Source organism: Haliotis asinina, chromosome 12 (assembly GCF_037392515.1).
Source record: "Haliotis asinina isolate JCU_RB_2024 chromosome 12, JCU_Hal_asi_v2, whole genome shotgun sequence".
Lineage (NCBI taxonomy): Eukaryota > Metazoa > Mollusca > Gastropoda > Lepetellida > Haliotidae > Haliotis > Haliotis asinina.
Window position 1 is genome coordinate 4,519,610 of NC_090291.1, and position 17,793 is coordinate 4,537,402.

At 41.4% G+C, this 17,793-nt stretch overlaps 2 protein-coding genes across 2 annotated transcripts; one reads left to right on the forward strand and one right to left on the reverse strand.

Annotated features, from left to right (window-relative positions):
• Positions 1-591: 591 nt before the first annotated feature.
• On the reverse strand, positions 592-3,452 carry LOC137258575 (aspartic and glutamic acid-rich protein-like). The gene is made up of 8 exons (XM_067796284.1): positions 3,354-3,452; positions 2,888-3,224; positions 2,550-2,834; positions 1,933-2,496; positions 1,712-1,798; positions 1,437-1,618; positions 1,178-1,250; positions 592-614 (listed from the first exon to the last, which is right to left on the reverse strand). The coding sequence occupies exons 1-8, from the start codon at positions 3,450-3,452 to the stop codon at positions 592-594; spliced, it is 1,650 nt and encodes a 549-aa protein (XP_067652385.1).
• A 2,050-nt stretch (positions 3,453-5,502) lies between these two features.
• LOC137257814 (uncharacterized) lies at positions 5,503-16,830 on the forward strand. The gene is made up of 8 exons (XM_067795264.1): positions 5,503-5,732; positions 6,764-7,173; positions 10,881-11,162; positions 13,244-13,439; positions 13,801-13,925; positions 15,391-15,549; positions 15,730-15,860; positions 16,669-16,830. The coding sequence occupies exons 1-8, from the start codon at positions 5,503-5,505 to the stop codon at positions 16,828-16,830; spliced, it is 1,695 nt and encodes a 564-aa protein (XP_067651365.1).
• The last annotated feature ends 963 nt before the right edge of the window (positions 16,831-17,793 follow it).

Here is a 17,793-nt window from a genome sequence, read left to right on the forward strand (position 1 = left end):
TCCTCACCATCATCTTGGTCCTCCTCCTCCTCCTACAACTAATCCTCCTCCTCATCATCATCATCATAACCATCACCCTCCTCATCATCATCTTGGTCCTTCTCCTCCTCCTCCTCATCATCATCATCATAACCATCACCGTCATCATCATCATCATCATCTTGGTCCTCCTCCTCCTCCTCTTCATCATCATCATAACCATCACCCTCCTCACCATCATCTTGGTCCTCCTCCTCCTCCTCCTACTCCTAATCCTCCTCCTCCTCATCATCATCATAACCATCACCCTCCTCATCATCATCTTGGTCCTCCTCCTCCTCCTCATCATCATCATCATAACCATCACCCTCCTCACCATCATCTTGGTCCTTCTCCTCCTCCTACAACTAATCCTCCTCCTCATCATCATCATCATAACCATCACCCTCCTCACCATAATCTTGGTCCTTCTCCTCCTCCTACAACTAATCCTCCTCCTCCTCATCATCATCATAACCATCACCCTCCTCACCATCATCTTGGTCCTCCTCCTCCTCCTACAACTAATCCTCCTCCTCATCATCATCATCATAACCATCACCCTCCTCACCATCATCTTGGTCCTTCTCCTCCTCCTACAACTAATCCTCCTCCTCATCATCATCATCATAACCATCACCCTCCTCACCATCATCTTGGTCCTTCTCCTCCTCCTACAACTAATCCTCCTCCTCCTCATCATCATCATAACCATCACCCTCCTCACCATCATCTTGGTCCTCCTCCTCCTCCTACAACTAATCCTCCTCCTCATCATCATCATCATAACCATCACCCTCCTCATCATCATCTTGGTCCTTCTCCTCCTCCTCATCATCATCATCATCATAACCATCACCGTCATCATCATCATCATCATCTTGGTCCTCCTCCTCCTCCTCTTCATCATCATCATAACCATCACCCTCCTCACCATCATCTTGGTCCTCCTCCTCCTCCTCCTACTCCTAATCCTCCTCCTCCTCATCATCATCATAACCATCACCCTCCTCACCATCATCTTGGTCCTCCTCCTCCTCCTCCTACTCCTAATCCTCCTCCTCCTCATCATCATCATAACCATCACCCTCCTCATCATCATCTTGGTCCTTCTCCTCCTCCTCCTCATGCTCATCATCATCATCATCATAACAATCACCCTCCTCATCATCATCTTGGTCTTCCTCTTCCTCCTCCTCATCATCATCATCATCTTGGTCCACCTCCTCCTTCTCGTCATCATCATCATAACAATAACCCTCCTCATCATCACCTTGGTCCTCTTCCTCCACTTCCTCCTCCTCATTCTCATCATCATAACCATCACCCTCCTCATCACCACCTTGGTCCTCTTCCTCCTCTTCCTCTTCCTCCTACTCCTCACCATCATCATCATAACCATCACCCTCATCATCAACATCATCTTGGTCCTCCTCCTTCTCTTCCTCCTCATCATCATCATCTTCGTCCTCCTCCTCCTCATCATCATAACCATCACCCGCATCATCATCATCTTGGTCCTCCTCCTCCTCCTCCTCATCATCATCATCATCATAACTATCACCCTCCTCCTCGTCATCACCTTGGTCCTCTTCTTCCTCTTCCTCCACCTCCTACTCACCATCATCATCATAACCATCACCCTCATCATCATCATCTTCGTCCTTCTCGTCATCATCATCATAACAATCACCCTCATCATCATCATCATCATCATCATCAGTTTGGTCCTCCTCCTCCTCATCATCATCATCATAACAATCACCCTCATTATCATCATCTTGGTTCTCCTCCTCGTCACCATTATCATCATAACAATCACCAGCCTCATTATCATCTTGGTCCTTCTCCTTTTCCTCCTCTTCCTCCTCCACTCCTCCTCCTCCTCTTCATCATCATCATCATAACCATCACCCTGGTCATCATCATCTTGGTCCTCCTCCTCCTTCTCGTCACCATCGTCATAACCATCACCCTCATCATCATCATCTTGACCCTCCTCCTCCTCATCATCATAACAATCACCCTCATCCTCCTCCTCCTCCTCCTCCTTCTCATCATCATCATCAAAACAATTACCCTCATCATCATCATCTTGGTCCTCCTCCTCCTCCTCATCATCATCATCATAACCATAACCCTCATCATCATCTTGGTCCTCCTCCTCCTCCTCCTCCTCATCATCATAACCATAACCCTCATCATCATCTTGGTCCTCCTCATCATCCTCCTCCTCATCATCATAACAATCACCAGCCTCATTATCATCTTGGTCCTCCTCCTCACCATCATCATCATAACAATAACCCTCCTCTTTATCATCTTGGTCCTCCTCATCATCATTATCATCATAACAATCACTCTCATCATCATCTTCGTCCTGCTCCTCCTCCTCATCATCATCACCATAACAATCACCCTCATCATCATCATCACTTTGGTCCTCCTCCTCCTCCTCATCATCATCATAACAATAACCTCCCCTTTATCATCTTGGTCCTCCTCCTACTCATCATCATCATAACAATCACTCTCATCATCATCTTCGTCCTGCTCCTCCTCCTCATCATCGTCACCATAACAATCACCCTCATTATCATCATCACTTTGGTCCTCCTCCTCACCATCATCATCATAACAATAACCCTCCTCTTTATCATCTTGGTCCTCCTCATCATCATTATCATCATAACAATCACTCTCATCATCATCTTCGTCCTGCTCCTCCTCCTCATCATCATCACCATAACAATCACCCTCATCATCATCATCACTTTGGTCCTCCTCCTCCTCCTCCTCATCATCATAACAATAACCTCCCCTTTATCATCTTGGTCCTCCTCCTACTCATCATCATCATAACAATCACTCTCATCATCATCTTCGTCCTGCTCCTCCTCCTCATCATCATCACCATAACAATCACCCTCATTATCATCATCACTTTGGTCCTCCTCCTCCTCATCATCATCATCATAACAATCACCCTCATCATCATCTTGGTCCTCTTCCTCCTCCTCCTCATCATCATAACAATTACCCTCATCATCATCATTTTGGTCCTCCTCCTCCTTTTCGTCATCATAACCATCACCCTCATCATGATCTTGGTCTTCCCCATCATCATCATCACTTTGGTCCTCCTCCTCCTCATCATCATCATCATAACAATCACCCTCCTCATTATCATTTTGGTCCTCCTCATCCTCGCAATCATCATCATAACAATCACCCTCATCATCATTGTCATATGATCATCTTGGACCTCCTCCTCCTCATCATCATCAACATCAGCAGCAGCAACAAATTCAAATTCTACATGATCTAATTCGTACCATTAGCTGCTTACTAGGGTGAGGAGCCACATTCAACAGAATGATCAATGAGCAATCGTGTAACGTAAAGAACTGACACATGTAGATTGGCTTGAGCATGCTTCCTGTTTCTCAACAGGGTGACTCGGGAGGGCCAATATTTTGCGAGTACAATAAGAAGTGGGTTCAGTGTGGAATCACATCATTTGGACCAAAAGAATGCAACTTGGAAGGAACCAATGGCATCTACACCAACGTGGCCAAGTACAACACGTGGATCAAGAACATACTTTCGTCTTAGGCGAGATCGCTAGACTGCAGTAATGGGTACTATCAAGACAGTCACTTTATTATAGACGTGTGTTTGTATTTATGGTAGAATGTGGTAAATGGTCCTGTTTGCCAGACTGAAAAGATATTAATGAACAAATTTGTATAAATAACATGGTTATGTGCTTGGGACCAAGTCCATATTTTTCCACGTCCCTGCATATTTTGATGTTTCGACATGACCAATACACAATCGTGCAGAAGCGTATGACAAAAGACCTTAAAAGGACGTTTAAAGAATTTCAGAATGATGATTTAAGTTCGTATTGCAAGATTGCTTTCTAACCACTGAGTAATGACTTGTGTAGATCCAATAAAAAAGCCAGCTGAAGTGAACGACTTAGAATATGCTAAAATCAGATCTTGTGGCAAATGTGTGAATTCCCCAAGCAATTTGTGAAAGTTCCATTCCATTCATTCGAAAATATCAGATAATTGTCGGCATAATTCCTCCACATTTTGTCATTTTTTCAAATCCTTCTTCTCCAGTGGAAGAGTACGGACCCTCATCCTTAAGCGGTCTTTGGTAACATATTTGACAGAAATACAGACTGTATTTAAGTGCAGCATAATAAAATGTATCTGGACCAGTCGTAGACCAGGTGATATAAGGGCATAGTCACATTTTCAATAAATATTGCTTAACTTGACTGAGAGTGATTACTGAACAAAATTTACAAATATTTCCAGTTGCATTCAAACCCGTGAAGATCCGGAATAGAACTGGTCCTCAGTAACCTATGGATGTCGTCAGAGACGACTAACGGGATCGGGTGGTCATAATCGCTGACAGGGTTGATACATGGTACTGTATCCTGATTGCACCTTGCCGTCATAAGCTGGATATTGCTCAGTGCGGAGTAACAAACAAACAAACAAACATTCAGTCACGAGCTAAATTCAGTGCCTTGTCTGTGACTTGTCACTATCTGTTTCGTGTCAATAGTTGACGACGGATCAGAAACTGGACTTTCAGCAACTTTTTGTTCATATATTTATCAGAGCATACTCTGAACTGAATTTGTGTTAAGCTGATTATTAGAACAGAACCTTTAGCAAACTGAGTCAACCACAAAGACGTATATACCTTTAGACTGGATCTACACAACTAATATACATGGTCTACCAGTGGACAATGTAAACCATCCAGATTCGACCTAGATGCATCTGTCCCCACTAAATTCCCGCACTTCATTATGCTTACACACTGGTAGATTAAAACCTAAGTGACGACATGTGGTGATGAGTACAGAACAATGCACCAGTCTGCACGTCACAAGGAGGCACACCTGTTGGTCAGGAATTGTTTGATCAAGCAGTTATCCAGTACAACCACACGTATTGTCGTACACAAGGAAACCATGTCATCACTGTTAAGGAAAAAGCGGTCTTCATTTCATTGTTTGTATCAGGTTTCTTAACTTATAGATCACGTCAGTGTCAATCTAAACTGCAAGCAAATACTCTGATGACAGAAGGGGATTTACTTAAGGCTTATACACTGAGTACTACTAGGATGTCCGACTGGCCTCCCTCAGTACATACATCTATATATACATGTATGCCAGGCCATTATGTACCAAGTGGCGTTATGTCCACCTGTCCATTTCCAAGAGATTGTCAACTGTAACAACCATAATACCGGTGCCAGCTGTATGAACAAACCGTGACGGCCACGTCGACTACACATTAAGCAAACTGACACACGTTACACACAAATGTTTGCTTTCTTTGTCTGTATTGGGTACCTAGTTTACACAATATGGGACTGTTCCTCAAGATTGACGCAAAGCCTAAGCGGTATATAGTCACGTACACACCTCGAGAGATATACTTCAACATGGGTGTCTGTGGTGCAGTCATAGCGCTGGTGCTGGCAGTTGTTTCCCCGACTCATCAGGTTGGCATCATTATTCCAAATCCGAATTCCCCCGCTCAACCCTCGGAAAGGTTTGATGATGCCAGTGCAGTGACCGATGTCGAGCGCTACAGTGAAAGCGCAAAAAGTGATTTACAGTACTGCAACATTAAAAGCTTCTATTTTAGAGATTTGAGCTATGAAGAGTGCATGTGAGTATATATTAAAATAGTACTGTGTGATTTTTTTCCACATTATGTGTATGAGTGTAACTGTTTTAAGATATATATCGAAAACGACTTTTTGTTAAGAAAGGTAACTCTTTATACAACAATTGATATGATGTGTCCTACATATACATATACGCCTGTCTTTGAATACTTAAGTAACGCTAAAAACAGCCACCTGAAGTAAAAACATTTCCTTTCTAGAGCGCACCTCCATTAACAGGCGACTATAACATAAAACTTTCTGAACTACGTTTTAATGTTCATAGACAAAAAAGTCTCCAACAATTATGGTATAACCATTCTGTAACACGCTTCAGTAGTAGCAATGTGAGTAGTTGTTGGGGTTGAGTAAATTGTTGGAGCGGTAGTAAACAATACTCAGTCATACCACCAGAAACATTTCTAAAACACAGATTTCAGAAGTAGTAACATAGGCTGTCTAAAACACAGATTTCAGAAGAAGTAAATCACAATGCCTTCAGTAGTAACTGCTTGAAGAGAAATAATTTTGAAGACGGTCTCATCCCATCTGCCATTCCCCCACCTCGTTTCAATCCACTTTACCCCTATTCCCTTTAATCCTCTTTACCCCTATTCCCTTTAATGAACTTTACCCCTATTCCCTTTTATCCACCTTATTCCATCTCCCTTTAATCCACCTCATTCCATCTCCCTTTAAACCGTTTCATCATAGATCCCTTTAATCAACCTCATCTCCCTTATACTTCACCTCATCCCCTTTCCTTTCATCTACCTCATCCAATCACCCTTTATTCCATCTAATCTCTCTTCCCTTTAAACTATTCTTCCCACCTTCTCTTAATCCACCTCGTCCCTCTCCATTTAATCCATTTCTTCCCACCTCCCTTTCATCTACTACATCCCATCTCCCATTAATCCACCTCATTCTACTTCCCTTTAATCCATCTCAATCTACTTCCATCTCCTGTTAATCCACTTCAAATCATCTCCCTTTAATCCATTTCTCTTTAATTCGAAATTTCAAACTTCAGGGGTGATCGTGTTGGAACAAAGATACTGTCAAGTTTCGACTCTCTCCCGATTGCAGCCATTGAGTCAGTGTACGCCAGCACCCTATCTGATGAGGAGGACACCACCACAACACTATCCTACATTGACCGAATATACTATTCGTTGCTAGCTCAGCGGTTTGGCGCTCCCATCAGTGACCTGGACAACGTTCTCAGGACGTATTTCGGTACAAGGGTGACGAAATACACCGTTAAGATATTAACTACAAGGAAACCATTCAGCCAGATCGAGGGTGAGATTCTGGCGGGAGAGAGGGAACGACTCTACATCGGTAACAATGCAGCTGCAGCGTTCTGGAACGGCGTCAACACCCTCCGAGGATACCGTCGGCCTATAATCAGATACGGTGTCGAGTGCTACATCAGAAATTGTATGTGTAACTCTCCTCCTAGAAAACATTAATCTTTTATTTAACTTTGAGGATTTCACACCACTATAAACAGGTAGAGGGGCGGTTTCACAAGTGTAACGTTCCGATGCTGTTAGTTACGTCTATGAGAAAACACGCCTCCGAGGTTTTGGTAGACAATGTAAAACCGGAGGGGGAGGGAAATCCCGGGGGGCGAGGAGAAGTGTTTTCTCTAACATACATACCGTCAATGATGGGTAATTACAATGTAGATGATCATTTGATGAAGATACATAATAATAACTGAAGCGCGCGTAAAATCAATTTAATGACAGTAAAAATAAGTAGATGATTTAACCATCTTCGTCGGTCCGGATGTCCGTGCGGTAGAGCATCTGCCTACGCATGAGAGAATTGCGGTTGCAATCCCGCTTCCTAAATCCTTTGTATTGTGAGTTTAATCTTGAACGATATTTTTCAATTGATTTCAAACACTCTTGTATCTTTTGAATGTTGATGTTCATATAAAGTTAGGAAAAGTAAACCTTGGGAAGCGGTCTTACTAACGAAAAGTAAAACCTGTCCCTCCAAAACAAAAACCTCAAATGCGGTTATTCTGGGAAAACAAGAGATGACCTAATATATAGTGAGAAGCACACTTTAGGTTTATGTGCGGTGTTTTGAAAGGGTGTACAGAACAGTAAGACCCGTGTAAATTTCGTATTTCCTGTGACGTACACCCTTTCAAAAGACCGTGTGACAAAATTATTTAATACCTTAAGATCTGTTTAGTTGGCACATTATTAAACAACAAAATTCAACCTTACGCACGCCAAGATGCAAAACGATCCTCCAAGACAATCCCGCCGTATGTAATCGACTAAGTATGTATGTGCCTCTTCACTTGTCTCAGCATAGACCATATGTAATTGACTAAGTATGTATGTGCCTCTTCACTTGTCTCAGCATAGACCATATGTAATTGACTAAGTATGTATGTGCCTCTTCACTTGTCTCAGCATAGACCATATGTGACTGACTAAGTATGTATGTGCCTCTTCACTTGTCTCAGCATAGACCATATGTGACTGACTAAGTATGTATGTGCCTCTTCACTTGTCTCAGCATAGACCATATGTAGTTGACTAAGTATGTATGTGCCTCTTCACTTGTCTCAGCATAGACCATATGTAATTGACTAAGTATGTATGTGCCTCTTCACTTGTCTCAGCATAGACCATATGTAATTGACTAAGTATGTATGTGCCTCTTCACTTGTCTCAGCATAGACCATATGTAATTGACTAAGTATGTATGTGCCTCTTCACTTGTCTCAGCATAGACCATATGTGACTGACTAAGTATGTATGTGCCTCTTCACTTGTCTCAGCATAGACCATATGTAATTGACTAAGTATGTATGTGCCTCTTCACTTGTCTCAGCATAGACCATATGTAATTGACTAAGTATGTATGTGCCTCTTCACTTGTCTCAGCATAGACCATATGTGACTGACTAAGTATGTATGTGCCTCTTCACTTGTCTCAGCATAGACCATATGTAATTGACTAAGTATGTATGTGCCTCTTCACTTGTCTCAGCATAGACCATATGTAATTGACTAAGTATGTATGTGCCTCTTCACTTGTCTCAGCATAGACCATATGTGACTGACTAAGTATGTATGTGCCTCTTCACTTGTCTCAGCATAGACCATATGTGACTGACTAAGTATGTATGTGCCTCTTCACTTGTCTCAGCATAGACCATATGTGACTGACTAAGTATGTATGTGCCTCTTCACTTGTCTCAGCATAGACCATATGTAATTGACTAAGTATGTATGTGCCTCTTCACTTGTCTCAGCATAGACCATATGTAATTGACTAAGTATGTATGTGCCTCTTCACTTGTCTCAGCATAGACCATATGTAATTGACTAAGTATGTATGTGCCTCTTCACTTGTCTCAGCATAGACCATATGTGACTGACTAAGTATGTATGTGCCTCTTCACTTGTCTCAGCATAGACCATATGTGACTGACTAAGTATGTATGTGCCTCTTCACTTGTCTCAGCATAGACCATATGTAATTGACTAAGTATGTATGTGCCTCTTCACTTGTCTCAGCATGGACCATATGTAATTGACTAAGTATGTATGTGCCTCTTCACTTGTCTCAGCATAGACCATATGTGACTGACTAAGTATGTATGTGCCTCTTCACTTGTCTCAGCATAGACCATATGTAATTGACTAAGTATGTATGTGCCTCTTCACTTGTCTCAGCATAGACCATATGTGACTGACTAAGTATGTATGTGCCTCTTCACTTGTCTCAGCATAGACCATATGTAATTGACTAAGTATGTATGTGCCTCTTCACTTGTCTCAGCATAGACCATATGTAATTGACTAAGTATGTATGTGCCTCTTCACTTGTCTCAGCATAGACCATATGTAATTGACTAAGTATGTATGTGCCTCTTCACTTGTCTCAGCATAGACCATATGTGACTGACTAAGTATGTATGTGCCTCTTCACTTGTCTCAGCATAGACCATATGTGACTGACTAAGTATGTATGTGCCTCTTCACTTGTCTCAGCATAGACCATATGTGACTGACTAAGTATGTATGTGCCTCTTCACTTGTCTCAGCATAGACCATATGTAATTGACTAAGTATGTATGTGCCTCTTCACTTGTCTCAGCATAGACCATATGTAATTGACTAAGTATGTATGTGCCTCTTCACTTGTCTCAGCATAGACCATATGTAATTGACTAAGTATGTATGTGCCTCTTCACTTGTCTCAGCATAGACCATATGTGACTGACTAAGTATGTATGTGCCTCTTCACTTGTCTCAGCATAGACCATATGTGACTGACTAAGTATGTATGTGCCTCTTCACTTGTCTCAGCATAGACCATATGTAATTGACTAAGTATGTATGTGCCTCTTCACTTGTCTCAGCATAGACCATATGTAATTGACTAAGTATGTATGTGCCTCTTCACTTGTCTCAGCATAGACCATATGTGACTGACTAAGTATGTATGTGCCTCTTCACTTGTCTCAGCATAGACCATATGTGACTGACTAAGTATGTATGTGCCTCTTCACTTGTCTCAGCATAGACCATATGTGATTGACTAAGTATGTATGTGCCTCTTCACTTGTCTCAGCATAGACCATATGTGACTGACTAAGTATGTATGTGCCTCTTCACTTGTCGTAATTGACTAAGTATGTATGTGCCTCTTCACTTGTCTCAGCATAGACCATATGTAATTGACTAAGTATGTATGTGCCTCTTCACCTGTCTCAGCATAGACCATATGTGACTGACTAAGTATGTATGTGCCTCTTCACTTGTCTCAGCATAGACCATATTTCGCATAAACCCGTCTCATTAAGGTCGAGATTCTAGCGCTTTGGGGGATTTAGACGAACTGGGGATTTCGAACCCAGACTCTTAGAATAATGTAAGGTACCTAATCGTCAGCATACAAACACAGGTATGTGTTTCTTAACCGTCAAGCACATCAATGCAAGGGCTCCTTTCACGAGCAACCTTTACTAAGGTTAATATTAACTCTTTAACATTACACTAGGTTACCTTAAAGACTAACGATCACTTTAGTGCTTTGTGAAAGGAGGCCCTCGTCCACATTCAACAGTGAATCAATCAACACGAGATTCCTGTCCGTTTGTGTTTCAGTGTATGCCAGAATCGGTAGGTATGGACGGCGTCGATTCTGTCGGATTTTGGGTCGCCTGGCTCGTGGGATGTACTACCGGCGGGGCTACAGTCGACTACTGGAGATCCTGGGAAGAGTTTGCCCTAACATAGCCAGTTTCTTCAGTCAAATCTCACCGACCACACCACCCCAAACTCCAACAACAAGACCTACCACAACTACAAGAACCACGACCACGACCACGACCACGACCACGTCAACTACCACAACCACGACGACTACGACCTCACCGGCACTAAAATGTACGTTCATAAACTAAACAAGAAAAACTAAATATTGAGTTTAGAATGTATTAAATTTCCTCAAAAAAAACGAAAACAAAAAACGAATCTTCAGCAGGTGTTTAAACAGAAGCAACTTAATACATCCTCTAATATCTACGATCCGACAATGTTAGGAGTTGGCAATTTTCACACACAAATATGACGGTCAACTTTACAATATCGTGTATCACTGGTAGCGAAAATGGTTACAGCGAGAATGGAGTCTTTGTGACTTTTGGGACAGAAACGTTATAATTTGTGACACAGTCTTTGTGATTAGAGTATCTGTAAGGAACAATCAATGTCCTGTAGACGCCCTAAATCAACGTTATAAGGGAATCAGTCCCACATTTACTTCAATGCTATGTTCGTTCAGGAACGAATATAGCTATAGTGCCTTGAAAACCCTCGATTATCATGTAAAGTCATATATGAAGACTTTTATAACTTCTGTATAATGAAGTGATCTATTTGAAGAAATGACTGATTAAAATAATGTTTTCTAGTATGGAAGGTGACAAAAATGATTGGGTTTAACGCCTACTATAACAAAGCATGTGCTGTTTAATCAGTGACACACATGAAGACAAACTGACATATATATGTCACGGGAAATTCATTCTTGGCACAGATAATTCGCAATCTCAGAAATGGAATTGAGGCTACACAATTTCTAAAATCTTCTTAATGAATCGGAATTGGACGTTTCCATTGATGTAGCTGAGGAGTTTAAAGTTCATCTGAATGTTTGAAGCTATAATTCGAGGTGATCTACGCTGAACAAAAATTTCGTCTCTCAGCTGTTCCATGTCAGGACAATGTTGACGAGAACATGATAAGTGGCCAAGAATAAAGGGGTGAAGTCTGTCCCGTGCGTTTAGTTCCACCATGAAGCGCATGAATATTGCGTGATTTACTCATGATGGAACTGTGCAGGATCGGTTCACTTTGATTGAAAATCTCCTGGCATAAATATTGCTGTAAGGCAGACCTGTCATACTTTCTGGTTTTGACATAGTTTTCCCTATGCTTCACTGTCCCTGAAATATATAGTTCAGTAAAAACCAATGTAATGAATCCAGTTACGGGATTAAAATAGCCATAAATCGCCATTTGAACATGTACAGGAATGTAACACTCCAGTCTGGTCCTCAAGCTGGTAGCGTTTATTCACATATTGTGTTATATTATCATGAGACAACACTTTACATTTTGTTTTTGATTGGCAGTTAGTCATCGGTAATTATTATCTACAACACATTCATCATCGCAATCATTATGAATATTGAATAAATTGTCTTCTTCTGAAAATAATTGTTTTCTACTGACTATGCGAGTTTAGCATTGTGAATGTGACTTTGTGCTAAATGTATGGATTTCATTTCGAGAAAATAATAATATTGTGACTTGCAATGACTCGTAAGTACTGGTTGAAAATGTTATATAAACTGGAGAGCTATATATGATGCACACAAAATTTCCCTTGGGTTAATAAAGAAATTATCTTATCTTATGAATGTTTAGTTCTTCGGTGGTTGATAATCATAATGTTTCACTCATCTTTATCATCGAATGATTTTCTTTGCAAATTATTCTAAAAATCACAACTGTGCTATTCATATATCTGTTTAAGGAAATCACAAAGTTGCAAGATGATATTATGTGTTGATTAGGATAAGTACAGTCCTTAAGACCACAAGCTAAAGCTGTGATTACCTTTATAACACATATCATTCCAAAGACTCTGTGACAAATCACAAAGACTCCATCCTCATTGTAACAAATTCCCTACCAGTGAGCGTACACACTGTTACGGAATTTAGGGAGAAAGCTTATTGTCTTTGACACTATCCTCAATGCATTTGGCTCGTATACATTCATATTGAATCGTATTCTCCTTTTTTTCTTTCTTTCGCCTTTTATTTTTCGCCCATGCCGCGACTCCAATCATGGAACAGTCAGGCGAAGAGAAACACAAAATTAAATACAGACGCCCTAAAACTGTAAGAAAATATCACTTCAAAAACATATATTACATATGTATGTTTTGTTTCCTGCAGCATGTGGCACAGTCTTGGATCCCGCCGTCTCGAGCCAAATACGAAACGCTCTGGTGTCACTCCGTGTGGTCAATGGGGCTTCGGCCAATGTCGGGGAGTATCAGTTCATGACCACCCTCCTCATCAACGGCCAGTTTGCATGCGGCGCCACCATTATCGACTCTACTCATGTCATGACTGCTGCCCACTGCACTGCGTAAGGCATGAGATCGATTAATGTCATTATGTCGTGCTGTGAAGAATTGGTATGGCATAGGTTTCTTTTATTGTTTATTGTTTTCAACCGACACTGCCTGTGTGAAATGAGCGAGTATGGTTTTACACCGTTTATAGAAATAATTATCCCGAAATATTAAGGCCGGGACCCCAGAAATGGGCTCAATGTAACCTTGTATAACCTTTAGGCTGCACACCGAAAACGATACATCACGTCAAACGGAATCACGAATAAAAACACATTAGTTAATTTTGTATAAAATAAGAAAACCATAAATTAGTTTTAAAATAATTTTAATTTCTCTGAAATTCGTTATTTCTGGTTGTCTGTCATGCTGTAGTGGTCGAACTCCGTCGTCACTCTCCGTGGGCGTGGCTGAATTCGACCTGACTCAAGCTGACGGAGAGCAAGTGATCCAGGTGTCCGCCATCACTGACCACCCGAACTACGATTCAGTTAACACAAGTGAGTAACACCGACGAACAATCTTTGCTTTATGTGGTGGTATGTGGCCCCATAGTACTCACGAAACAGTTCAGTTAGGTGACCCTGGACGAGGAGAGTTTTTGAATGGGTGACTGTGTTTGGCAGCTTGACCCCTGTGACTTTCTTAGTCTACAGTCCTGCCCCACAACGAAGCACATGTTACAAGTACATATGGTACCACCTTACCACCTGTTCGCCCAGCGTGAAATGGGTACCCGGCAGGATAAGTCTGGTGACTATTAACCTTCTAACGCCTCATAAGCATCTAATCTAGGGTAAGTCATATCTATCAAATCTGTTTGCGCCTTGACCACTTTTGGAGTGGAGTTTAACGCAGTAATACGAATTCATATCATTATTATAATTGTGAGCGAGTGTGATTTTACGCCGCTTTCACCAATATTACAGTAATGACACTGCGGGGGATTCCAGAAATAGGCGGCACACTTTGTACCCATGTGGGGAATCGAACCTGGTTCTTCGGCGTGAAAAGCGAACGCCTTAACCTCTTAGCTACCCGACATGTTGTCTTTAAGACAACGTTTCGCTAAAACCCGAAAAGCAAGAGTGCTGGTTACGAGTCAATGCAGTTCGACTCAATAGATCAGTTGGTCAAGCTGGGTGACTGGGTTGTATCATGCTGTTGTATCCCAAATGAGTGCATCGCAATATCGATTGCTACACTGTTGGAGTATTCAAAATGCTGATCAGTACGTTGTTAAACAAGAACGAAAGAACGAAAGAACGATCGAAAGTCATGTTTCAGAATACATTCAGTCATTTATTATTATAATGAAGTAACATTTGCGTAAAGGCTGATATTTAGCACAGCTGTTCAAATGCCCTTTGATATTTCCCTCGATCACTGTATCATCAATCTCATATCCCTTGGGAACATACAGCTATTACAGCCACAAGGCGCACCGAGTTAAGGTGGTTTTGCCATCCTGACGACAGGGTTCTCGTTAACTCAGAAACCTGCGTTTTTCAAGCAAAAAAAAACTGATAACACCACGCACAAAAGATTTTTGCTTGCCTGTTGTGGACGCATAGATTCTGATGTACTTATATTTTTATAAGTACCTTCAAACGGCAATTATGAAATGATTGAGGATTGTAATGAAAATTTCACACGCTAAAGATCTGGACTATATTTCGATTTTATTTCTGCTAGCACTCTTAAAAACATATCGCTAACTCTTTTACGAGGTACCCATTCACAGCTGCGTGGACCAGGACACATAGTCACTGTACTTTGTCCAAGATTTACTGCACGCTGTTGTACCCTCAACTAGGTCTCTGTGGGTAATCGTGTGGCCACCATTTGGTCATTTACCAACGGATTTGTGGGTTCTTCGCGGGTTCGTGGCCACTTCAACTCGCTGGACCACTATCCCATTGTCGATTATTGTCATAAGAGACATCTATCCTGGTTACTTTTCAGTCAATGACATCTCGATACTGACTCTGGAAAGGCCTATCGACGGTATAGACAACGCCGAGCCTGTGTGTCTTCCTACTGGCTCTCAGTGCACCAACCTCTTCAACCGGCAGTGCACCGTCACCGGCTGGGGAGCGACAGACACGGCCAATAGTCGTCCAGGTACTGATAAACAATCACAGGTAATCGAAACAACAGAGAAAACTGATTTTTGCAATATCCTGGTGTTGACTATCCGAATAGGTATTTATACACTGACAGGTAATATTCTCATATCAGTTTCCACTTGGTTTATTATGAAACTTCGGCAATATCCTTGTCTAAAGTTGAGAACTCTTTCAGTTGCTTTCCCGGATACACTGCAGGAGGCAGTAGTTGACACTTACGATGCTGGAAGATGCCCGTCAAACTCTCCTGCCTCCTCCAACGTCACCACTCAGATCTGCGCTGTCGGCAACACCGACACCTGCAACGTAAGATTGAGTGAGTGAGTTTAGTTTTACGCCGAACTTAGCAATATTCCAGCTATATGGCAGCGGTCTGTAAATAATCGAATCTGAACCAGACAATCCAGTGATCAACAACATGAGCATCGATCTGCGCAATTGGGAACCGATGACATGTGTCAACCAAATCAGGGAGCCTGACCACCCGATCCCGTTAGTCGCCTCTGACGACAAGCATAGTTGCTTTTTATGGTAAGCATGGGTTGTTGAAGGCCTATTCTACCCCGGGACCTTCTCGGGTCGCAACGTAAGATTAAACCACTTTATACACAGTGATATGAAGTCAATCGATACACAGTGTTATAAACAACCAACTCAACTCATACACAGTGTTACACAACCAACCGATACACAGTGTTACACAACCAACCGATACACAGCGTTATACAACCACTTGATATACAGTGTTATACAACAACCTGATATACAGTGTTATACAACAGCCTGATATACAGTGTTATACAGCAAATTGATACAGTGTTATGCAGCCAACTCAGATATAAAACCTATGTTTACATTGTGACATTATTGACACACACTGATAAAACCGATACTTACATTGTCGCATTACAACGGCGTTCCATCCTGGACACATGCACTTCACCAGTATATTTTGTGTAGATAATTATATTATGTTCATCGGTTTGCACAGTTGAAGCTGAACATGAACGACACAAAACATATGCATGACTCCGAACGGAATATCTCGTTTTACTCCTATCAACTCGTAAGTAAGGTCGATGTCAGCCCATCAGTCTTGTATATCTGTTTCTAGGGAGACTCGGGCGGACCAGTGGTGTGCCAGTATGACGGGACTTGGGTTCAGTGCGGCATCACGTCCTACGGACCTGCTGACTGTAACTTGGCCGGTACCAATGGCATCTACACTGATGTCTCCGCCTACACGGACTGGATCAACTCCGTCACCAGCAGCTAGATCTACGTGTAACATGCAGGACATAAAAACAGCTTGATAGACATTATTTAGTGTTTGTTTCTTTTGTTTGTTTGTTGTTTAACGTCCTTGCCAGCAATAGCCTAGCTATATCGCAATTTCATTGTATGCATAGTCCTCAACCCCCAATAAGTGAGTTTGTCGCCTTAAACAATATTAAGGGTTTAAAGCGATTGTTTTTATTACCAGTATATTCTTAACAGAAATATTTGAAGTATAAAGAATGTGGTGTTTATTTGAGGTGCCTTTGCATGTGTTCAATGAGGCTTTACGGGTAGAAATGTTGTGTTATCATCGAAGTTGCATCGCTTATATCAACAAGTCTATGTATGGAGGAAACTATCCCTAAGAGAAAGATCAAGGCTTTCACATGTGCTGGCCTGTTCACATGGGTAAACACGTGAACAGGAGGGCAATTATGTGGGGAGTGTATCAGCTAGGACACTGGTACGTCACATTAATATCCACAGTTGACGTTTTGATTGACAGCTCCGGAATGACCGGCAGTAGAAATATGCGAATATCTAGAACTGAATGTTTTAACAAACATCATTTTGTTTATATAATATAATATAATATAATATAATATAATATAATATAATATAATATAATATAATATAATATAATATAATATAATATATAAACATTGTGATATAGATACTTTAGAAACAGTACTCAGCTGTACTTGAGTATTAAAAGACCTCATTACTAGTTACGTTTAGTAGTGAGAGACAATCCTGACAGATAAAACTAAGGCGTATCACAGTATAAATGTACATGCCTTGGAAGGAATAACTGAACGCTAAATATAAACCACATCCGACAGTATTGAAAGGTTTTCTCTCGAAATGTTTACAGTCCATATATCCTTTCAGAGACAATATAGTATGCACAGTTAAAGGCTAAACTGCACAGGAAAGTGACTATATCTGAGCGCACTAATCA

Coding starts and splice junctions, on each gene's coding strand:
- LOC137258575 (XM_067796284.1), bottom strand. CDS start 3,452: ATGCTCAAGCCAATCTACATGTGTCAGTTCTTTACGTTACACGATTGC. Junction 1,619..1,711: donor TGATGATGATGATGATGAGG/GTGATTGTTATG, acceptor AGGTGGAGGAAG/AGGAAGAAGAGGACCAAGGT. Junction 615..1,177: donor CCAAGATGATGATGAGGAGG/GTGATTGTTATG, acceptor GATTAGTTGTAG/GAGGAGGAGAAGGACCAAGA.
- LOC137257814 (XM_067795264.1), top strand. CDS start 5,503: ATGGGTGTCTGTGGTGCAGTCATAGCGCTGGTGCTGGCAGTTGTTTCC. Junction 7,174..10,880: donor CGAGTGCTACATCAGAAATT/GTATGTGTAACT, acceptor TTTGTGTTTCAG/TGTATGCCAGAATCGGTAGG. Junction 15,861..16,668: donor GCAACACCGACACCTGCAAC/GTAAGATTGAGT, acceptor ATCTGTTTCTAG/GGAGACTCGGGCGGACCAGT.